We start from the raw sequence: 24,232 nt of genomic DNA on the forward strand, positions 1-24,232 counted from the left end.
ACGAAAGAATCCGACCAACATTGCCAAAATTACTTTCCGTACACATGACCTTCCCTTACGTATCTACATTGGTGGACAATCCCTCCCTGTTCGACCATACCAACCCCCTCCCCGTCAATGTTAAAACTGTTGGCGCTTTGGAAATCCTGCCAAACTGCCGTTCCACATACCGATGCCCTATATGTGCCCAACCTGGTCATAACCGATCAAATTGCTAAGCACAAACACATGCGTGTGCTAACTGCGGCGGACCCCATAATGTATTTTATTTGAGGCTGTCCCACTTACAAGTTTGAATCTGAGGAGACAACTCTCAGATGCAAAAAAGGTCTCACTTTACGTGAAGCCAGACAGAAAGCACTTCGACAAGGTTTCTTTCATACTCTATACTCTAATAACATCGTTCGCTCAGCCCTTCACCCTCCACCTCAAGATGTCCCCATTTCCGCTTCTACATTCTACCTCCTTCAGACCAATTCTTTTGCCACTCTAAATCCAGACACCCCAACCTCAACCACAGCTCCAATCTCAACTACAGCCCCAACCACTTCTACATTCTACCTCCCGCAGACCAATTATTTTGCCATTAAATCCAGACACCCCAATCTCAACTACAGCCCCAACACCATCCCCTCTCCCTCACCGCACTACCCGCAGTAGACAGACTAAACGTTCTAACCCTTCTTCCCCTACTGCACAATCACCTCCACCTACCTTTACCTTTATTCCTGAGACACCAGTCTCCTCTTCCCCCCTCATAAGAAAACCTTTGTCCCACAAAACTCTCCAACCAATTCCACTGCAGAAACAATTACCTTTATTCTTGAGACACCAGTCTCCTCCCCCCCCCCCCTCATAAGAAAACCTTTGTCCCACAAAACTATCCAATCAACTCCACTGCAGAAACTATGGATGGCATTCAAAGCTATTTGCTTGAGACAAGATCCCAAAACTCATGCTCCTTCTACACTTGAAGTGATTGCCGATATTCATTCCCCTCCTACTCATATTCCCCCTACACCCCTTCCTCCTACTCCGTCTTAACACAACCTAACACCCTAAATTCCGTCCACCACTGATATCCATCCTCCTAATATCCATCCCCCTCTTACTCATAGCACCCCTACACCCCCTTCCTCCTAAAGACAACACATCCCCTTCAACTCCAACTATCCATCCTTCCGATATCCACCCTCCTACCACTAATACTCCCCCCACACCACTTCCTCCCAACACAACCCACCCTCTTCAATCCCAACTATACGCACTTTCTCCCTCCCTACATCCCCTCTATCCTTTCCACTCCCTCCCGGATACACACGGGAATCACTCATGTCACAACAGTGCCCTTCCCCAGATTCCCTACCTCCTGATACCCCTCCTTTACACCCCCTAGCTCCTCCCCCCCCCCCAGATTCCCCAATAGGTACCGACACTTTCACTCATAAAATGACTAAGATATAACTCTCCTACATTGGAATATTCGCAGCTTCCGTTCTCACAGACCAGACCTACGTCATATCCTTGCTTCTTATAATCCGTCTATTATCTGCCTCCAAGAGACTTTCCTCACTCATCTTATTCCAATTCCCAATTACCATTTTATCTATTCCCCACACTCCGTTTATGTCTCGTCTATACTTATCCATCATAAAAACACCTTAATATCCTCCACTTGATCTAGCTTCCTTACCTAAACCACCATAACCCTTTCCCTCATCAACTTTTACCCAACTTCAACCTTTCAACATTACTCTTAAGATAGTTGACGCATAGCAACTATCACCTGACATCCCCCTTTACTAAACCTTCCTATAGTGCTATATGACCTTAGATGTCTAGCACATTTATTTTGCTTTTAACCATTAACCATTAGGAGACGAGAACTGGGGCCCGGTACTGGAGATCTCCCCCTATCTCGGGTCTCAGCCCTCAACTCAACTAATTTTTCACGGTCTTTTCCCCTCCTGCTGTGACAAAAGGGAGTCGAGTGTATCCATAAGGGAGTGGAAGGGATAATAGGGAAAGAAGGGGGGGGGGAGTATGTAGATTAAGCAGAGGGGGATGGGATGTGTTGGGAGAGAGGACAGGCAATATGGGGAACATGAATAGGAGAATGTCGGCAGTCACTTTGAGTATAGAGGGAACGGGGATAGATAGACTGGAGGATGGATGAAGTATAGCATGTTATATTGGGTCACAATTACATGGTTTTGAATGTCATGAAGAGTTTCTGAGGTGGAATTGGTTGGGAAGTCTGAGAAACAGGTTTTCTTATGAGGGGTGGGGGGGGTGGGGGGCAGACGATTAAGGGGCAGAGGAAGAGGTAGATATAGGAGAGGATGCAGTTGAAGCTGGTGTAGAACATTAAGATTATCGGATGCTATGCGTAAAGCGAGAAAGAAGAGGGGTAGGGACCGAGGAAGTAGAGACTGGAATATCTGGATACAGAATAGCAATAGAATTTGACTAGGAGAGGGAGGGGTACAAGTGGTAACATAAGGAGTAAGAGGAAGAGATTTTTGGGGAGATGTAGAAACATGTTGGCGGAGAGGCAAAGGGAAGGACAGCCCTGGAGTAGGGAGCAAGAGAAAAATACCAGCATCACGCAAAGTGTGGCCAATTTAAATCTGTGGACTGCTACCTCAGACTCGAACTTGTAGGTAGGGCAGCCCCTTTAAGATACATTATGGGACCCGTTACAAATGGCATATGTGTGATTGTGCGGTGCAGTTTGATGATCACGGCCAGGTTGGGCACAGGTGGGAATCATCTGGTCTTTTTTCGGCTGTTTTCGTCCATCTTGCCGAAACTGACTTAAATGCATTTTCAAGGAAATCCTAGGGCCTCCGGTTCTCCCCTGAAAATTTCAAGTCCCGACCTTTATTCTTTAGGTGGTAGCAACCATTTTCAATGTCGTCTGAAATATTATTTTTTTCAAGTTACCTTAGAAAATCGGCAATTGTGACGTAATGACTAGATATAATAAAAAATTATCTATTTTCCTGAAAGCTTAATAAATTTCACATGAGGCCCACCTTCATTTTTTTCGGAATAATTAATACAATCTGGCAAGCGTCCAAAAAACGATAATGAAGGAATTTTTCATACAAATATATAAACATAATATGCCGTTCATAAGGACTATTTTATTTTCTTTATGTTTTCATTATACATAGTTTGATCGATTAGCAAAACATTTCGAAAATGCAAACCTCCCCCCCCCAAAAAAAAAATGGGGATAGGATTGCCAAATGATCCGGATCACCACCAAAATTTTATGGAATATTAATTAGGCTAATACAAACCTCAGGAATTTTTAAAAATTAAAATCTGTACATAACTTTGAGTTTCTGAGTCCAAACCATGGTCCGCATCACCACCAAAGTGCAATAAGCGTATAAGTTAGGTTAAAATCTCATCAAAATGTGTTCATAACTTTTAGAAATCAGAAAACACAAACAAACAATCAACAAACAAACAAAGAAACAAACAGAAGTAACAATATAAATAAACAAAAGGTCATGGGGTACATGAAAGTGATCTATATGTGCTTATACACCCATACTTTTACATCGCCATGTAATAGAATTTTGTCTTTCCACGGGGCCTGAGTGTGAAAATTGACCACATGACCTCGTAGAGTTAAACACCAATAATCCGCAGATGCAAAGAAACGAATTTCATGGTCCACAAGGCCCGCCGCGCTGAAATAAGGACGCCTATCATACCCGTCTGACTGGAGAACGGTTATTTTTTCGACCAATATCATACGTTGTAAAACCCCTTTAGAGCAACAATAATAGGTAAATAATAGATAATTATATCAAATACAAGTATTTCATACATGATTTGTCATGTAAAATGTATAGATAATGAAAAGGAAAAATATCGCGATTATTAGATCCTTCACATTTTTACGCATAGCACACGGATTTTGAATCCGATTTTAACGTATTATGGCTCATTTTATAGCTGAATGATAGATCTATTACATGATGCAATAAGGGTTTGCAATATTTTCATGTGCCTATAAAATTGACATAAATTTTCAGTATCCCTTTCTGGGTGTCGAGATTGTGGGCTGCGGAAAATGTTCACCTAAAAAGTAAGGTTGACTTCTAAAAAATGGCTTCTGCATATTATTGTAGAAGGATAATTCTATTCAGATATGAAATCAGAATGTCTGCGCGATTTTTGATTTTTATTTTGGATTTAAGATAAATTGTCAATGTAGGCCTGTAGACACGAAAAATTACTGCCACCCTGCTACACCATACAAAAGATTTTGAAAAACCGTTACGTGCTGGCAATGCCCGGAATACTTCGGAATGCCGGTAGATGATACACAATTATGGTTTAGGAAGATTATGCTTTTACCTTTAAATTTTTTCATACCATAAGAATTATGAAAAGAGAAAAAACTTCTGTTATTTCGGAAGTATACTTATTTCTTTTTTCAAGAAGCGTACAGGAAGCAAATTTAGTCCAAAATTAAAAGCATCTTCTACAGCGGTTACGGGAAACGCGACACCTCTTGCGCGACAGGAATCGAGCAGACGGTTAACTTTAATTGAGTTAAATATCCTGCTTTGGATATTTCATGCATATTCGTACTTATATTGGATATCTATAACACCGCACTACCCACCATAAGATATCAAAAGCCATCTTGGATATCATATTCCAAAATACTGTTTACCTGTTGGAAAAATAACCAGTACAGTAAAATAGCAAGCCGTCAACCGCGATCATTCCCATTACGTCACAGAAATGGGCGGAGCTTAGAGGCCTGTCTCGCCTCCTATCACGAGTCTCGTGATAGGTGTCGCGTCGCGTCTCGCGACACCCTGAATTGCTACCGGAAAAGATGCCTAAACATTATGGCTCTTTTTGTAGATAAATAGTGTGACTAGGGCATGTAGGAAGCGGATTTTTCGTTTTTTCCCTCTGATTCTTGTAAAAGTAATATATATATGAAAAAGAGTTTTTTTTTCAGAGACCTGCCAGTCGACTCGGTAAAAAAAAGTCGAAATAAATCCTATATTTTACTATAGATTCTGAATAGTAAAACAATAAGAATGACTAATGTTTTTGTGATTTTGTTTTTTTGAAAAATGGTCAATTTTCTTTTTTTTTTTCTTCGGTGACTTTTTTTTAATTATTATTTTACTATAATTCAAAAAACTGTTCGGGCGATTTCGAAAAAAAATATCTACCACAGAGATCAGGCTAAGGTCTAGATAAGGGTGTGAGTTTCATCAAAATCGGCAAGTAAAATCCAAAAATCAAAAAAAGAAAAGGACAAAATGCCAAAACATTGATGGGAGAGGGGTTGATAAGGTTGGACATGTTAGAACTCTCTACCAATATAAACTTCATGAAACATTACCAGTACAAGTATTAAGGGAAGAGTGAGTCTTGACAGGAATATGTTTGCCAGTGAAGTCAATCAGGGTAGAAAGTGCATGAGCTTGGGACTCAAATGTAACTGGGTTAATGCGTGAATGGTCATAAAAGCCGCAGGACAGAAGTAGAAGAGGCATGTCTGACAAGGAAGGTGCGATCAGAAAGAAAGGACTTTATTAAAACTGTGTGAGAAGTAGGAGGAGGAATATTCAGCGGTTGAGTTAGGGGATCAAGAGGTGAAGTAGTACCAGGGAAAGTGGGATCCGGGAGTGTGACAAAAGATTCACGTGTGTATCCAGGAGGGAATGGACGGGATAGGGGGATGGACGGGGTTTGGTTTGGGTAGAGGATGGAGGTATGATGGGAAAGGGTAGGAGGAACAAGGGTAAGGGGAACATAAGAAGGGAGAGGATGGATGTCAGCAGTCTCTGATTGTAGACAGAATGAGGGTAATGCTCAGGAAGTTTCGGCTGTCCTCAAGGGTGTCTGGAGGGGAGCTGGGCAGGGAGGTTTAGGAAACAAAGGATTTTTATGAGGCGCAGAGAAGATTTGAAAAGATAATGTAGTTGTAGGTGTGGATGTGGAAGGTAAAGATGGGGTGAATCGTTTAACTTGTCTGGTGCGATAGGAAGGGCGAAGAGGAGCTGGCATAGGGAAAGTTGTGGATATTGGAGTATCTGGATTTAGAAAAAAAAAATGATTGGGAGAGAAGGGAAGTACAGGATGGGGTGAAGAGTAGAAGGGAAGAGGTACTGTGGAAGCTGTAGAGGCAGTTTGGGTAGTGGGGAAGAGGAGTGATGGAGTAAGGAGTGATAGAAAAACCTCGTCGTCGTGCTTCCTGTCAGGCATCTCGTTTGTATCTGAGGAGCGCTACCTCAGACTCAAACTTATCGGCAGTGCAATCCCTATAAAATACATTATGGGAGCCACCTGTACGTGATTGTGCAGGGCAACTTGAACGGTCATGGCCATGCTGGGCACATAGAGTAGCAAGCTGTGGTGCGACATTGCTTTGCAGGATGACCCAAACGCCACATTTTTTACATCGACTGTGGGGGGTGGGGGATATGGTCTGACATGGCAAGATTCTACGCCGATATATGGGGAAGGTCATGTCTACAAAGGGGAATCCTGGCAATATTGGCATGCGACTTCTAGACCTTTAGAATGTATAGTGTAGCACTACTGATACTCTTAGTAAGGCAGGCAAATAGTTCGTCTTCACAGTCTGGCCAATCACTCTTGGCTGGGCTAAACATAGTACTCAGAAGATTTGTAAATGTAGTTGTAGACAGGTGAGGACAGGAGGAAGAAGGGGTTGTTGAAGTGAGGCAGTACCGTGAGGCGGAGGGCAGTCAGGTTAGTGTTGTAATACAGAGGAGGATGTAGGAAATTGAAATGATTGTGCAGATGGGTTGGAGGAGATTGGGAATGAGGAAGGGGTGTCTTTTGAAGGTTGAGTTATGATCTAGGTAGATGATTTAGAATTGGTAAAGTTCACAGGAAGTGTCGGGGAGGGGGTGTAGTTATAGTGGTCAGAGACATGATCAGGGGAGAATCAGGGGTCAGTAAACCAGAGTAATTTGATTCAGGGAAGCTTGCTGATAAAGGTGTTATAGGAAAGTATGGTAACGAAAAGGGAAAAGAGGGAGTTAAGAGGGTAGAGCGATTGTATCTGTGACAGGACATTGTTCATGGAAGACAGAGGTTGCTATTGGAAAAGTATGAGGAGAATAATCCGGGAGATGAGAAAAGGGGACTGGTGAAGGTGATGAAGTATCAGGAAGGTCTGAATGGGAGGGATCTGGAAAAGGACACTGTTGTGATAGAGGAGATTCGTGTGAGTATTCAAGTGGGAGCGGTATAGAGGGTGGGGTATGTTGGGAGGGTGTAGGAATAAGGGGGGTGGAGGAAACTTGACGAGAGGATGGATATCTGCAAATACTTTAAATGTAGGAGTAGGAACAGAGGGATTGGGGGGAAGAAGAAGAAGAGGGTGTAGGAAAGGATGTAGTAGGAGTGGAGTGGAACGTTTAGGCAGCCTGGCGCAACAAATAAAGTGAGGAGAGGTAGGTATTGGGAAAGTGATAAAAATTGGAGTATCTGGATTTAGACTGGAAAACGAATTTGACTGGGGGATAGGGTGAGCATACCTCATATTTGAGCTTATAGACAAGACAGCTCCTATAAAATACATTATCGGAGTCTCCAGAACTGGCACATGTATGCGACTGAGCAGGATAGTTTGAATGGTCATGACCAGGTTGGGCACATAGAGGGCAGCGGGATGTGGAGCGAAAGTGTTTGGCTGGGTGACCAAAACGCCAACCTTTCTGACATAGGTGAGAAAGGGGTCAATATGGTCGGACATGGTAGGACAATCCACAAATATAATTTCATGGGGAGGTCATGTCTACCGAAGCTAATCTTGGCAATATTGACATGAGATTTACGCTGACCTCTGGGAGGAATAGTGTAACACTGTACTGCCACTGCATCATAATAAGCAAGGCAGGTAAGTCGGTAATTTTCACTGTCTGACCACTTTTTGTTGTAGATAGGACAAGCATTTGGGGGGATGGAAACAATTCCAATACAAGTATTAAGAGAGGGATGAGGTTCAGCAGGAATGGATTTGCCAGTGAGGTCAATTAGGGTTATGTAACTGTGACAAGGCGTGAACGTCGGGGGACTGCGAAAGGTAACCTTGCCTACTTGTTTTTGGAGGCACTGTTGAAAGAGAAGGGTATTCTCAAAATAGGATCTGTGGGGGGATCTCAAAGAATCGATCCCACTTTGCTGGGCCAAAGAGAGTACTCAAAAGGTTTGCAGAGGTAGAGGCAGTAGGATGAGGAAGAGAGGAAGATAGGGTGGTGTAGAGTGGAGGGAGGGGACAATAAGAATGAAGAATAGTAATAAGGGAAGACGGGGTAGACACTGAAGAGGACTGTGCAGCAGTTGAGTAATAACTCCAGTTATTACTCAACTGGAGGAATAACTCCAGCTGAGTTATTACTCAACTGGTTGAGTAATAACCTGAGTGGGTGTTTTGGAATGGATAGTGTTGTCAGTAAGCGTTGAAGAGAGGGTATTAATATCCTTGGTCGGAGCCATGGTTAAAGGTGGGGCAGGGGTCAGAAAATCATCAAAATCAAATTTAGATTGGCTAGTTGATAAAGGGGAAAGCCTTAATGCACCTATTAAGGGTAACGAATCTTCATTATTGGCCATGGTGAGCCTGAATAAAATGGGGAAAGAAAGTCTACCCCTCAGGATCCCCAAAAGGGGTAAGGGCTAGGCAATTAACCAAGGGAATACTGTGCCCATGGCTCCTGGAGGCCATTCATGACTGACACAAAGCCAGCCTTTCATCTTTTCTGCACGGCTCTCGCACCTTAGCAATGGGATAGAAGAAGGGGATGAAGAAGATACAGAAGAAGAAAGGAGAGAAGAAAAGACCAAGCAAAATTAGTTGAGTCAAGGGCTGAGGCCCAAGGTGATCCCCTCCATTAGGCCTCAGTTTCCATCTCCTAAGCCCTCCCACAACAATAATGAGCAAGGTATTGGGAGGGAGAATAAAGAGAAGTCAGTATTTGTATAAGTTTATTTTCACTTATCAATAGGGAATTTATATAATGGCAAGGTTTATGTAATTTCTTATTCAAACTAAAAATCACAAAAAAGTTCCAAAATGGCAAGTTTCCATTTTAAAAGGTTAATTGAACTTCTAACAAAATACCACAGAGGCCTATTTGCTCATCAGAACTGAGCTTTTAACCATTTTGTCATGTTTTACTGTCAGCTATATCTGTCACATCAGGTGACTTTCCAAAATCTATGCACAACCTGTCTCTATGGTCAAAATGATCAACTATTCAAGTGTCTGTATATTTAAATGTCAAATCCATTTACAAGAGGAAACTTTGTGATATCTAATATAAAGTGCTTTACATTTTACTATTTGAATATCATCAACGGACAGGTAATGTTTCAACTGAATAAGAAAACTGAGGAATAAGCCACCTACTGTAATGATGCTTATTCACTGTCTTAAAATTGCCAAAGTAACCTGTTGCTCTTGTCCTGGACTAGATCATTTCATAGTTAAAGAATACTGTTTATACACATTGCAACAATATCAAAACACATGAAATAATTACATCTTCTATTTTGCAAAGAAAGATATTGTTTGCTTTACATACAATACCCCATATTCACAAGTATATGAACAGGGAATATTCCTTGTCAAAACTAATGTGTGTACATTATCAAGGTATCACATATAATAAAGATTACACCTAATACTTGAATATACCAAAAATGTGTACTTGAAATACAAAATATGCCTGCAGTACCAATATCTGATTGCCTATCATGATATCTTTCCATACGGAATTTAGTACTAAACATTGCTGAGAAAATATCAAGTAGTCTACAGAATTTCATTTCTGTCAGTAGTTTTGTATATTCTTATCACACCATAATTAAGGAAAGAATCAACACTAATAAGGCCATAATGTTGAGGTAAGCAACAATAAGCTATGATTTTCTTCCTTTAATGTAAATATGAGAAATAGTCAAGCTTAACGCAAATTACTTCAGTACAGCGGAATACCTAGTGACACAGACCCATATACACCAATATTCATAAGATCTGAATCTTCTGATCTTACAAACCACAGGACTGATAAATATCATCAAGAGCATACACACACGCACATAACTGGGATCTAACCTATAATAAATACATAGTGCACATAACAAATGTAGGGAGCGAGATTCTTCAACATAACACATCCATACATCACAGTAGGAATGTTGGTGCTAATAGGAATTATTGTTAACTATACCCTAAAGACCTAAGTAATCCTGCCATGCAATTCTGACTCACAAACAAATGCCCTATATCCAGTTAAATTCTTTTCAAGAACAAAATGAATACAGAGTAAAAGATAAAATCACGGTTATTTGTACAAGTATATTTATTTTTGTTTTTGTGTGTTTGTGTCTGTGTGTCTGTTTGTGTAGCACAATTGCACACTAGCAAGCATCTATAATAAATGTATGAATGCTAGATTCTTTGCTGCTCTTCCCTTTCTCACAATCTCATATATTTTTGTTTTTGTTGTTCAGCACAATCAAAAGGTTATCACAACCAAGTGACCTATAACAGCATTGGAAATATTTTTCCCATAAAGCATAAGCAGGACACAGAACTTAACAATATAGGAAAAAAATATTAATGGGAACTAATATGCTTGGGATAGCAATTGCTGCAATGAAAATGGATATGAAGAAAATGGTGGTGATGATGATGATGGAGATGCTGAGGAAATGTCTGAATCACTAACAGCAATAATGTGTAGGTAATGATCATGATCATGATAAATGATGGTAATGATAAAAAGAAAAATTAACAGTGAAGTTAATAATAATAATCTCCATCATAGTAATAGTGTCTAAATATATTAAAAATCATGTTGAAATAAAAAAAAATATTAATTAAAATGTGAAATATCAAACTTCAATGTAATAACTTAACATACTTCTCCAACTTAACTATGAATGCTCAAAATGTGCAGTATTAAATAAAAGTATCAAAACACAAAGGGTGAAAAACAGAAATAAAAAATCACAACTTCATAATTATCATCTCAGTTCTTTATACACAATCTTAAATAATTACTTTCACTAACTAAATATATACACTTAATATCATGATATGAAAACCTTTTGATGGAAGGCAAAAAACCATTAAAATGCACAACATTTTCTCTCATCCCAAAAACATTACAAAGTGACCGTATCACAAATAAATCTCTCTGCTTGGTTACTATAACTAGTGCTTACTAATGAAGGGAAAGACAAGAGGACAGACAAGCAAGTCATGAAAGATGTGAAATTATTGGCTTCAGTCATTAAAAAACAAAAAACAAAAAACAATCTAAATAATATGATGCCAAACTGAAGTCTTTTTTTTTTTTACATAACAGACCATCTTGGGTTTGAAGATAAAATGTAATGCCTAAATTTTCAATAAATATGTTTTGTCAATCTCATAAAATCGTATGTACTGTACATTTATTTTTATTTATTTATTATTATTTTTTTTTACCCTGATGATGTCTGGTACAATTCTTTCAAGTGTTTTACTCTAGTTATAGCTCTATAAACCACTCCCACACTGCAATATCAAAATGTAAAATTGTGGTAAAAATTCTAATAAAACCAATGCTCAGGGATTCTGTTCGAGACTCGTTTGTGCTAAGTTAGAGAGTGAAAACAAGAATAAGCACAACAGTTCCTGCTCCCAGAGACTAATGCTACTGCAATCAGACCATTTACAAAGGTAAAGATATTTACAAAGACATATATACCATATAGTTCCATTATCTAATCATATGTATGAATTCTTTTACAATAAGATAAAAGTTGAAAAGAAAGCCCAAACAAATACCAACCTAATCGTGGTGAATGAAATCAAGAGGAAAATCAATTGTACAAAGAATGCAGATTCATTATCAAGCCTTGTGAAAATTACAGCATGGCTTTATAACAATATTTCTTTTCTATATACCCAGCACATCTTATATCATATATACAGCACATCTGCATTGTCTCATATTTGTCTTTAAAGCATTTACTGATTCTTAATACAATATATTAAATCACATGAATCTCTGTCTTATGAAAATAGACTAACCCACTGATCACAAAGTTAATTATAAATCTATAGCATTAGATAAACAAGAACCAACAAGAAAAACAAAAAAATAAAAACATTTCCATATTGAAACCATAAAAAAGGAAAAAGAATTACTAAAAGATCTTACAGATCACTGATGGCACGTTAAAAAGTGTGAGCATTGCGACAAACGCCACAACCCAGAGCAAACTCTTCCCCTGTTGGAGGGTGCTGCACATGGAGTGGACACTCTTCACCCTCCAGCTGCTGGGCTCTTGGACCTAGTAAGACAAAGGAAGGAAAAAATTAGTGCAAAATAAAAGTCAAAATTACTGATACTAGTAAATCAAAGAGAAACATGGTGAGGGCAGTCCTTGTTTCAAAATATTTTTCTATTCACTAACACTCCCTAAGCAATTGCAGTTTTCACTTTGGCAAATTTCCTGAATGCATACAAGTTTTGGCTAAACTAGAATATAAGAAAAGGAAGAAAAAGAAGACTAGTACCAAAATCAAACCCTGTCCTAAACTGTTCACAAAATACATTGCTAAAAAAATATTTTCATGACATCTTATGTACTCTCTCCAAGCATTAATTTTATTATGACTCCACACATTATGACTTACATACTTGTTGGATATAATTTTCTAAACTGTTGTGAGAAACTTTATGTTACTATGCTGTACATAACTAGTAAAAGAATGTGTATTCCATTTCTATGAAACTCAATGGTAATTAATGTTCTAATGAGAATAACAAGAAAGTGAGAAAGGTATAAAACTCACAAATACTCATACTAAACATATACTAACAGTACCTAAATTGCTTCTACTTATAATATAGGCAAAATAATTATAACAGACAAAATAATTATAACAAGGACCAAAAAATTATAAACCCACCTGCAGGACAATGTGGCAGCTCTGTCTTTGGAATATTTGTCACTCTCTGGAAATCATCATGACATGCATTGCAAAAGTGTGTTGTTCCAAAACAGAAAAACACTGCTACTGAGCAACAGTATCTGCACTTGTATTCAAGGAAGTCTGTGCCATGCTTGGGGCACATCTGTGCACGGGAGACGTCTGAGCAGGCCCCACACACCAACTCCCTTGGGTCATACTCATCACCAAGCCCTGCTTCTACATCACACCTTGCTTCACCTCCATAGTAGGCCTGTAGCATTAAAGACATCCTGTTAAGTGACTTCCTCTATACTCATATGGTAAAAGAGAAAATGAAGGTTGCCTGTATGTGGACTAGGTGAGATTGATTGCTACCACAATGAAGGGAATATACAAGCTCATGCATAAATCAGCTAAGATGAAAAGTACTTGTCTCCTGTTTGTGATATCAGTTTATTTATTTACACTATCATCAAACCTGAGGAAAAAAAGGCAGCCAGCTACCTTCCCCTCCATTGTTACAACTATAGTTTCCATATTTTGTTGCATGAACTAATAAAAAACATAAAACAACACAGAAGAAAATATATGACATTCTTGTAAAAAGAAGTAATTGCTAAAGGAAAGACTTAGCATTACCCCATTGGATCCGGTTGTGTCACAGAAATCACAGTGCTGAAAACACGGGCAGTGGGTTATGTAAGTAGCCCACATCCTGGTAATGTGGGGCGCAACACAAACACCCATGAGCTGTGACAAGTGTCTGTGCCTCCCCTTTGCAAAGTTATTTTGTGTAAAGTTTTTTTTAGCTTTATTGCCATTTTCCAATGTTCATATTTGTCTTTTGATTTGCTTTATCCAGATGATAATAGCTTATTTTACTTGCAAACTCTGTATCATCTCTGTATGTAGTAAACAACTCAGTGCAAGGGGGAAAAAAAAAGGACCATTTGGTTATTTGTGTCATATTTTCGTAATTTTCAATCTTACGTGATACAATCTTCAGCGCTGATCACAGCGGCCTGGAATGTGGTGCGCAGAATGGATGTGGCGTCTTCCCTGGAGCCGGTGCTCTTCCAGTCACTGCTTACAGTTGTTACATTCCACATTTTTTTATCGATGGGAATAATGCTAAAGCCCCCTTCTAAGCGTCAAATTAGTCAAATCACATTCTAAGAGGTTTGTGCACTTGTGGCAAGTCTTTTCCACCACCTTGGCCTTTGCTCATGACCGTAAGCTTGAGTCACCTGGATTGCAGACATTTTGCCCACTCCTCATCCCAGATTTTTCCATAAGGGGACCGTAACGTCATCTGGATCGTAAGGGTTAATTTTTCTTGGGTTATGATAGGCAGGGCAAAAAATTATGCCCTCCAAACCTTGTCAAGATTCCTGAAATATTTTTCCATGTCTCTCTTCAGCACTGTCCATTCCTATACACCAGGAACAGGTGAAATTTCATTCAATTTTGTGGCAGTTATTCAACTTGTCTTATAGAGTGGATGTTTCATAGCACTACATGAATGTCATGTATGAGGTTAAACCGAGTGCCACGCCTGCCATCCACCCCAATATTGCCCCAAATGAAAGTGGTTAATGAATCACATGTTCTGATATCCCCTTGTCAATCAATCAATCAATGGGATTGAAACCAATGGAGGAGCATATCTGCATCCACCCTTCGCTTCCAGCAATGAAGATCCCTCATGGCGAGCCACCAGGAAAGTCCTCATCTCATCTCAAAATCCTTGTGACAGGTCTGGTCAATCTGCCAAAGCCATGACTCAATAGGATGTCCTATATTCTTCCTCCACCATGGTTACCTCAGGAGAACACGATCAGATAAACAGGGTCATTCACAAGTTTCACTTCCATATAGCAAAACTTGCAGTATCAAGGTTTAATAGCCAACAGTCATGAAGTACACTACCAAGAGTTTTACATACCAAGGTAAGTAAATCTCTGTGTGACTTCAATGTCCTTGCCTTAGCATGGACTGACTGCACTAGTTCCAGCAGGCCCCCAAAATTCTGGGCCTTGGTCCATGAGGCCTTTAGGTTAAAGGGCTTTGCCACATTGCTAAATGCATCAAAAGCCACTACTAAGAGTTTCAAAAGACTCAGACAGGCTGGCAATAATGTCAGGAAAGTCAAGGTAAGTGACCTTGATACTGCCCAGTGTTGCTACATAGTGGTTTTGGATAGCAGCTCTGCTACTCCTCCTCCTGAATTAATGAGGAAGAAGCTAGACATGCCCTCTGGTGCCTTAGCAGGTAGTCTCTGATAGGTCTAAGAAGAATGTGAGCAAGAACCTTGGTTGGTACACTTAGTAATGTGATGCCATGGTAGTTGTTGCAGTCCCATTGATCCCATTTCTCCTACCAGAGATGGTTGACCATGCCTCTTAACAGATCTGGGGGAATGGTACTGGACTGCCAGATGGCAGTCAGGATAGTATGCAAGCCCCAAGCCATAGGTTCACCATCAGCCTTTAGCAGTTCAGTAAGAATACCACATATGCCTGATGGTTTCCTCCCCTAACCACAGTCAGGGGAGGGTGGATCTGGTATAGGGATTGTGAGACCACTTGCTTCCAAACAAAGTGCTGGCAGGTCAACCTGATACAGCTGTTCCTAATACTCAGCCTATTGTTCTGAAAACTCGACATGATCTGAGATAATCCGTCTATCCACTGAGCGGATTGTAATCATCTGTGTGGAGGGCTTGGAGTTCAGCTTTCTCAGGACTTGCTAGGTAGGATGAAGGTCATTTACTACGACAGCCTTCCTCATGTACTGCTCCTTGTCCATTCTAAGCTGTGTCCAAGTCCTGCACACCAATGAACAGTGCAAATCCAGATTACCACTCAGTCAAGCTATAGAGGATGGTTGGTCATCCTCTCTTAGACTGGTCTATTATCTCATTGGTTCTAGAGGATCCTCCAGTGAGTAAAATCTCCTTGGCCACAGTACTCATATTTCTGTACCATGTCCAGTGATGCAGGTTGGAGTGCTGATACCAAGATCTAGATATCTCCTGGAGAAAGAAGCTTTTACTTACTGCTGGAATCAGCTCCCAAGCCATGGGGACAGACCTCTCCTTATGGGGTTCCTGAAGGCTTTATCCACAAGGACATGGGTGAGGTAAGTTAATTCCTGTCTGTTGCATGGTGAACACCTTCCCCTTTCCTCTTTCAATTTGTGCTGCAATCAGGCCTCTTGGAGTGGCAGATTGACAGGAGCTACCACTTTACTACTGCTTAAGGTTTAACTATATGAAACTTTCATTATAACATGACACATCACTTAGTTACATTTTGTTGTTTATACTTTTCTGAGACCTGATATTGAAAAGTAAATGTGAAGTAAGAAAAATGATATGCAAGCTAAAATGAGCATGTTAAAAAAATTGAATACTTTAAATAAAATCAATATCAAGCTTGAAATTAGAGGAAATCTGGTTAATCAAAATAGGGCAAATTGCAAATGCAGAATGATTACCAAAACTATATGAGCTGTTACACTGCTACAACCTACAGTAATGATATTAATAATAATAACACAACAGTTAATCCCAGCAGGAAGCTGTCATGACTTGAACTGCTTAAGTTACCTTGTTACATTTGAAGCACACATAATATGCATAACGGTCCATAGCATAAGCAGCTGGATCATTGTAGTACCGTGCACCTGGGGTTGAAATAGCCTCTGCTCGGTGCAAGCCCTCATATTCCAGCCTCATGAGAGCCTTCCTCCGGACGTCCTCAAATAGGGCTGAGATTGGGGACAGCAGCTCTGTCAGCACCCCATGGCTTATGCGAACCTAGGGATGGATAGCAGGTCTTAGGCAACAAACTGAAGTTTATATGAAACCTTTTTGACTTTAAGGCTATAAACAAAGGGATATATTTCAAAACGTATAGCAGAATAACAATAGAAATACTACTACTACTACTACAAATAAAATAGTCACATCTGAATAAGTATTGCAAAATAAGATGGGAAGTCCATCCTGTTCCACAGTCAGACTTACCTTACAGATTGGGCACATGGAAAAGGTGAAAGTGATACGTGGTCCTGGCCAACGCCTTGTTAACACTGTGCGGCAGCAATGTGCATGGAACACATGGCCACACTCGAGCTGTGGATGAGAAAATATTGACAATTTCATGTAACCACCCTCTGAAAAAATGAACACAATCTGAGCTTGGAAAAATGGCATAACACAATAAAATGTTTTTCTTTACAGAGTTAAACAATATACATTATTCCCTTAGCCCCTAAAGTTCTGTCCATCAAGATCATGAAAGGTCTGTCAAAACTGTTTTGTTACGAATATGATGTATGTAGTGTCCACAGCTATATAGGGTACTGGTTGACAAGTTTCCTTCAACCAAACTCCTATACCCCACTTCCCTTGAAGGCCCTCCGCTCCCTGAGCCAATCACACGGCTGTTTTCTTCCCTTTCTTCTTATGAATGGAACAGTGAGTTGAAGCAGGAGTTCTGGTAATTTTTGGCATATTTCCTGACACCAGTCTTTTACTATTCCACATTCCCCACATTCCACACATACCATATTAAATATATCTCAGAGTTATATCATTGTCAAATTACTATTTATCAAGAAACTTATTCACACATTCAACTAAACATTGTTTTACATATCAATCTATCCCCATTGTCATTCATATGTGATATAGAACAGTGATAACTTTTTCAACTTTACTGACATTCTTCATATTAGGTATTTGGCAACAAAATGTACAATTTCTCTCATGCAAAACTAAGCTCTTAAAATCCCTACAACCAGAAATTGCCAAAATCAAATCTGAAAGATCTGGCTTTTTTGTGACAGTGGGACAAAAAAGCTAGAGAGTTTGCTTTTCTTAGGGATAACCCCAAAACCTTGAGGAGAATTTGAGGTGCGCTGGGCCTCTGCTCCAGGAGGTACGTGCAGCTGATTAGGCTTGCCTCTGGGGCCTATTTCAGACATGGCTAGTGTGTTGCATTGACCATGCTGCACCAACAAAATGGTATGATGTTTTTTTGTATTTCCTGTCTCCAAAACAAGATTTAAATGTTTTTGCAGATTGAGATGCATGATATTAATTCTAGTTGCTAGATCGAATCTGTAGTAGACTAATTATGTAAATTACTCCATTTAATTAAATTAGGCGTGCTACACTCTATGTAAGAGATGGAATGTAGTTTTATCGAGATTATTATTTTTTTTCTAATTTTTACAAATTCATTCTTATGAAATAAAAGATTGTATGCAGCTATATATAATGATGCTACTCCCAAGGCTTCAGTACTTCCCTTCTGTGTATCATGCTTCAAGACATTCACACTAGCAGAACACCATACGACAATGTGAGTAGTTGACACATGGAGATTATGTAAATTAAAGTGAAGGTTACTTACTGCTTCACAGCAGAGGAAAGAGAGCGCAATGCTTTCATGCATGACATCTTCCAGGGATAGCATGTGAATGATCTGTGCTAAACATCACCTCTTTTATACAAAACAATAACCAATCAGAGCATTGCATGCCCTGTTCTCCCTCAGGCAATGTCCCAGGGTGTTGTGGGCATGAGGGTACCTTACAAAGAACAGTACAAAATGGAATGCATGTATCACAGTAACATGATGTGGATGACCTTGCACCCAGAGCTGTGCCCTAGATAGCCATGATTTGAATGACCCTTCACCTGGAGCCTAGACCAAGTCAGTGATGACATGAACCCCATGTCATCTGGAGGCTAAAGGTTAATAACCAATAACAAGCTTTTTGGGTTTTTAACCTAATGGTGGGTACTGTTTGGAGCCAGTCGCTTGAGTGTAAATCGGAAGCAAGGGAAATACATTTTTATGGTCTTGGTTGCAGCATGCATGATTTTTCATTGACCTAGACTAAAAAGTGTCTGAAAGCCCACTTTTGAGAGGCTGTAACAACTGAATCATGGCCATATAAATGAATTAATGTTTAATGTGCACAGTTTAGAGCTGGCTCTGCACATATGGCAAGGGTGTAGGTGTCATCCAATAGGAATCCAGTCAAGCCAAAGCACACATGTACATACCAACCATCAGCAAAGGGGTAATGATTATATCTAATACTTCAGAAGTAAAACTTGGTGTTTCTGACCTTAGATTTGTGAGACACAAATAAACTGGGAGATTTAAACACTGACACCTGTAAAACTTTCCCATTACCTGAATGGCAGGAGCAGCAGATAGGGCCTCAGAGAAGCATATCATGCACATGTCATCTGCATCCTGTTTAAGTGAGGGAGTATTGGCACATCCATGGAGACAAGGCAGGCATGAGGCTTCACCCTTCAGTCCCCCACATAGATGGCCGCAGTCATGTGTTCTTACACAAGCTTCCCGACTATATTCCTGTAAGAAATTAAGAAAAATGTATTAAATGAGTAATTATTTGTGTGTATATGAATGAACTGTATGACCCAACATTGGTATATAGTATTCTTTAAGAGCTGACTTTTTTGCAGGTCACTAACAAAATCATAATAATGCTTTAACTACAAACCTGGCAATCAGAATCCTGGCACACTGGAGCAGGAGACAGGAGTGATGGCTGAGCTGGTGCTCCACAGAACCTGCAAGTTGATGCTGCCACAGAGCCACGAGATCTCTGGTTCTCCCCACGCAGTTCTAGCATGGCCTTTAGGGTGGTAGAGTCAGCCAAGGCCAGAAGCCAGAATAACTTTGTTCTTCCACAGCCTTCATGCAAGTCCACCTGACCAGTATTAAAAACAAAACAATGCATTATGGCATGGAAAATTAGGTAAAGCATGGAACATAATAAAAGCTATCAACTTTGCCTCTGCATTTATTTTACTTTCATGCATTCACAGTAGGGTAGCATCCACTATATGGATAGCTAGTCTCTACCTTAATGGCTTCTTGCTCTTGTCTGAACACAGTGCGGTGATGGTGCCTTGTACGGCGGTGCAGATGGAGGATTCGATCACACTCGCCACACAGGTTGCTGCTGCATTCCTCACATAGGATCATGGCTGGAGTCTCACCATCATCATGGTTTTCACATGTTGGCTGTGTATGATTCACATTTAAGAAAAAATCATTAATAGATTGATAATTTTTGACAACACTATGTGTATAGCATGAAAAAGATATGGATCAAAGCAACAAGACACTACTCTTAAAAGACAATACACAATCACCAATGGCAATAAAAGTGTCAAGAAAGATATATTTCAAAATGCTACTTCTTTCCACCAATTCCTGCCAACTTATCAATTCCTTTAGAGGGAAGCTGCACTCACTCGTGGCTCTGGGTTATGTGGATCCCCTGTTGATGTGGTGGCCTGCCAGTGGTGGGAGGAGAGGGCATCCACATGGTCTGGATGGAGCACACATAGGGATGCAAGTGCAAGCCAGAGTGTGGGTGTAGCCAGGCATGATGCTGCGCATGACCTATCACTTTCACTGAGTCTTGTTAGATTCACAATATTCTCGGCAATTGCACCTTTGCTGACCTTTGCCCAATTATCAGACAGTTTGCCCTGGTTGAAGAAAAAAACATATCTTATACCTTAACAGAAATAGAATATCAAATAACATTTTAAAGCTTTAAAAAGAACAAACTTAATGTATTCATGCCTGACATCCTATATATTGTAGGACTTTTAACCCATTCACGACTGGTGTCCCACATATCAGACACCTAAAAAAATAAACATTGCTGGGCGTCCCGCCAGTGTGACGCTGTATTGGGCTTGTGTTCTGATGTGGCAGCGAGCTGCAGCTAGGGGGGGACACAGACTCAGAGGAATCTCCGCCCAACGATTTTGTAACCACCCAGAATTTTTTTGGCATCAAAATATACCGGCATTAATGGGTTAAAATATTCTCAGAAAATTATGAGATCATAGAAAAAGGAATTTATTAGCGTTTCTTAGGTACTGACTCTCTGGAAATGCACAGGCTGTGCATTTTGCAATCATGATGTATTGGTATGTGCTACACAGCATGTCAAATATGAAGATATTTTTTATACTTTCTCCATTTGCTGGTAGTATTTGTCAATATACATTTCTGTGTATCATTCTTTATCTGATATTAGCCAACTCAGGAAAAGTGTATGTTACTTGTCTTATAGTTTTTACTTTATTAACCCATTGCTGACGGAAAAGTGTATGTTACTTGTCTTACAGTTTTTACTTTATCAACCTATTGCCGACGGGTAAAAATGTTTAGCAAGTGGACGTATGGACGGGCTTGTTGGCACGTATGGGTCGTTTCCCCTGTTTGCGCCCAGCTTGATCGGTAGTTTGCGAACGACGTTTAGCACCTAAAAGCTTTTATTTTGCTAAAATTTATAAAAATATAAAAAATTTGAAGGTTTACCTAAAATCTTTACCTAATAAATAAAGCCTCTACTATCGGAGAAAAACAACCTCCATCCGACGAGCCAGTGGCGCGGGAATGGGCATGACACGATGCCCCCTGGCGTTCGGTCCACAACAGCCATGGCATGTACGTACATGCCACCTGGCGGCAACGGGTTAACACAGACACAGACACACACACAGACAAAGTCACAGACACAGACAAAGACACAAACACAGACAGACACACATACAAAGACACATACACATGTCTTTTTTCTTCTTTTCTTTTTCCCCAGAGGATTAAAAAGTAACTGCTTCTAGAGCAAGTAGACCAAACAAACCAAGCTAACCAACTTCTTTAGTTTGGCTGAAGCAAGTACTTCAAAAGAAGAGCAACTATATATAGTGAAAGTGTATAATGAACACATGGGTGGAGCAAACAGAATGAACCAAATTGTCTCAAAGTACAGAAGAGCAATGAGGAGAAAGAAGCGGTATGTATGTGTCGAGATATATTGCATTGATGTAGCAATCAACAATACTTGTCAGCTTCACAAAATGTGTGAGGGTAAGGATGTGATGGATGTCCTTACATTTAGGTGCAGCATTGCATGTTTCTTTTTGAAGCACTATGCAAGTCTTCTTTCTACTGGCAAGCAAAGAAAACCAAAGAGTAGGCTAATGAGGCTCAATATGATATGCATGCATACTGGATTGTTCAACAGAATTGTCAAACAAATTGTGCCCAATGCCACATGATGACAACAAGAATGTGAATTGCTTCAAAGGATATTACACTCAGTAATATGCAGCAGGCTTGAATCATTCTAAAGGAGAAACAACTGTTTTCATGTGTAGAAATTCATGTATATATAGCATCAGGACTGCATTTTATTGATAACAGGTGGATTGTCAAGTTACAATTAACAGCTAAATTTTGGAATAGATTTGCCTAGTGGCCTATATAGAGCATGGCATATATTTTACACATCAAAAAGCAACATATATGCACTAAGTTACACTAATTACACCTACAAGCAAAGCTGTAAAACAATGTTTTTAAAAAGCTGACCTATGGCATAGATTGATTAAATTACACCAAAATCTTACTGTGGTCATGTCTCTTATCAAGCTAATGATGAGATCTGCCTGTTTCTGTGTGGCTGACCCTTGCAGCCACCATCTAGGGGAGTTGGCCTGGGGTGTGGGCATGGTGCTGGCCAGAGAGACGGAGGTGACTGCTCCCTTCCCTTGCGTTGCAACAGATTTTCCTCCCTCACCACCCTTCGTCTTCAGCTGTACTGTGAGAGCCTTTGCAATCACAGCAAGGAATACATCCAGGATTCCTTGTCTGTTGAAAGCAGAAAAGTCAGTAATGGGAAAATATAACAATATCAAAAGAAAAAATCTGAAAATTACAAGGTACAAAATCAACAATTAAGCCAAGAGAAAAATTTGCTGTCAAACACATATACTTGATTTTTACTGCATGCAACAGGCTTGGCAAGCCTGTAAGAGGACTCATGATGGCTAAAGCCATACCAGGTGAATAGCCATAATATCTCAAGATGGACATAGCCATTCCTGTCTGTATGGGGTTAAGCATTCAAATGTGTATATACAAAGACAGACAGATGTAGATACAGACAGTGTAACACTGGCAACAGAAGTGACTTACTGGTGAATATCAAAGTTGTTTTCCTCATCCTTGGATGTAGCATGTAGGATGGCATAGTCATGAGCAGGAAGGGCTTCTACTCCCAAGATCAAGGCCAGAGACTGAGGGGGAACATCAGCCAGCATGCGTCTGAACAGTGCCACAACCTGAATAAGAGTGAACATTTACACATAATAATTCCTGCATTGAATTATTATGTTCTGACATTAGAAATCCTTTTGTCTACTTTGCTGATAATCATCCTTAATATATTTACATTGCTATTATCCACTGAATCATCCTTTAACTCAGCACTCAGTACTGAACAAGTTTATTAATTTTCTCAATATACTGTTTACCATGAATGGCAGCATTGAATCAGAGCCTACTAGTTTAAGGTTACATCCAGCTGTTATTAACCCCAGCAACTATAAATATTATGTCTTAACACACTGCACATATCTAACTCAACCAATCTAGAGCCACTAACCTGTCTCTGGACACGAGCTGATCCTGTGTGAAGCAGTGACAGCAGGTGCTTCAGCAAGTGATCCTGCTGAGCCAGATGTGCCCGGCCAACCACAGAGCCACTAAGGGCCAATACCATGGACAGCATCTCAAAGCAGTAGGTGTCAGGGGGGTTGTGCTGTCCCTCTTCAGGTGTAGCTGGTGTGCCCAGGCCTCCGCAGTTGAGCCCTGACTCCCATTCTTCCCTTGCCCTCACGGCCTCCTTGCGGATTGCCTGCACTATGTGTGAGCAAACCTGGAAGTTTGATAATGTTTGTTAAACCATTTTGAACTAATACTGAGAGGAATCATATTACAACTAGCTTCTTAAAGCTTCATTCACTTAACAGATGTAGTTTTACCTGTTTTTGGAGGTGTGTGAGTTTTGATCGTGAGAACAGGATGCCGACCATGTGTTCTCGGAGGTCATTATTGTGGTCTTGCTCATCTACATTTTCAATGTTACCTGCAGTCCCATCACTTCCCTCTGCAGCTTTGCTGCCACCTTCTGCTGTCATGATGAGGCGGCCAAACACCTGAAAAATATATAAAAATCAATGGGAACTCTACATTTTGAATAAGATGAGAGGTGCCATAGTCTGGAAAATCCAAGACAAGCACCAAAACATAATTTTACATCTAAATATAAAAACAAGTACACTACTCACCTGTCCAGTAATTAACCTGA

The 24,232-nt window shown here is 40.1% G+C and overlaps 2 protein-coding genes across 2 annotated transcripts in view; both read right to left on the bottom strand.

Moving 5' to 3' along the window:
- Positions 1-6,906: 6,906 nt before the first annotated feature.
- LOC138864661 (uncharacterized) lies at positions 6,907-7,666 on the bottom strand. The gene is made up of 3 exons (XM_070132512.1): positions 7,563-7,666; positions 7,097-7,344; positions 6,907-7,010 (listed from the first exon to the last, which is right to left on the bottom strand). Exons 1-3 carry the CDS (start codon positions 7,664-7,666, stop codon positions 6,907-6,909), a joined length of 456 nt encoding a protein of 151 aa, XP_069988613.1.
- Positions 7,667-8,998: 1,332 nt separating this feature from the next.
- Positions 8,999-24,232, bottom strand: part of hiw (MYC binding protein highwire) — a 169,007-nt gene continuing 153,773 nt past the window's right edge. Inside the window, exons 51-63 of the mRNA XM_070132513.1 lie at positions 24,213-24,232; positions 23,907-24,080; positions 23,528-23,800; positions 23,059-23,204; positions 22,491-22,731; positions 20,313-20,552; positions 19,918-20,079; positions 19,553-19,762; positions 19,216-19,401; positions 17,031-17,138; positions 16,611-16,820; positions 12,998-13,271; positions 8,999-12,375 (exon numbers count right to left, since the gene is read on the bottom strand). The exon at positions 24,213-24,232 is cut by the window's right edge and continues 177 nt beyond it. Of these exons, the coding sequence (XP_069988614.1) occupies positions 12,260-12,375; positions 12,998-13,271; positions 16,611-16,820; positions 17,031-17,138; positions 19,216-19,401; positions 19,553-19,762; positions 19,918-20,079; positions 20,313-20,552; positions 22,491-22,731; positions 23,059-23,204; positions 23,528-23,800; positions 23,907-24,080; positions 24,213-24,232 (2,360 nt within the window). The 3' untranslated portion in view covers positions 8,999-12,259. The remainder of the gene's footprint in view (positions 12,376-12,997; positions 13,272-16,610; positions 16,821-17,030; positions 17,139-19,215; positions 19,402-19,552; positions 19,763-19,917; positions 20,080-20,312; positions 20,553-22,490; positions 22,732-23,058; positions 23,205-23,527; positions 23,801-23,906; positions 24,081-24,212) is intronic.

Source organism: Penaeus vannamei, chromosome 17, assembly GCF_042767895.1.
Source record: "Penaeus vannamei isolate JL-2024 chromosome 17, ASM4276789v1, whole genome shotgun sequence".
Taxonomy (NCBI): domain Eukaryota; kingdom Metazoa; phylum Arthropoda; class Malacostraca; order Decapoda; family Penaeidae; genus Penaeus; species Penaeus vannamei.

Bases quoted from the DNA above. Each gene is read 5' to 3' on its own strand.
- LOC138864661 (XM_070132512.1), bottom strand. From the start codon at position 7,666: ATGACCATTCAAACTATCCTGCTCAGTCGCATACATGTGCCAGTTCTG. The intron at 7,345-7,562 runs GTATGCTCACCC...AAGTATTTGCAG, and splicing joins TCTATAAGCTCAAATATGAG to ATATCCATCCTCTCGTCAAG. The intron at 7,011-7,096 runs GTCCTGTCACAG...CACCTTTATCAG, and splicing joins CTCTGTCTTCCATGAACAAT to CAAGCTTCCCTGAATCAAAT.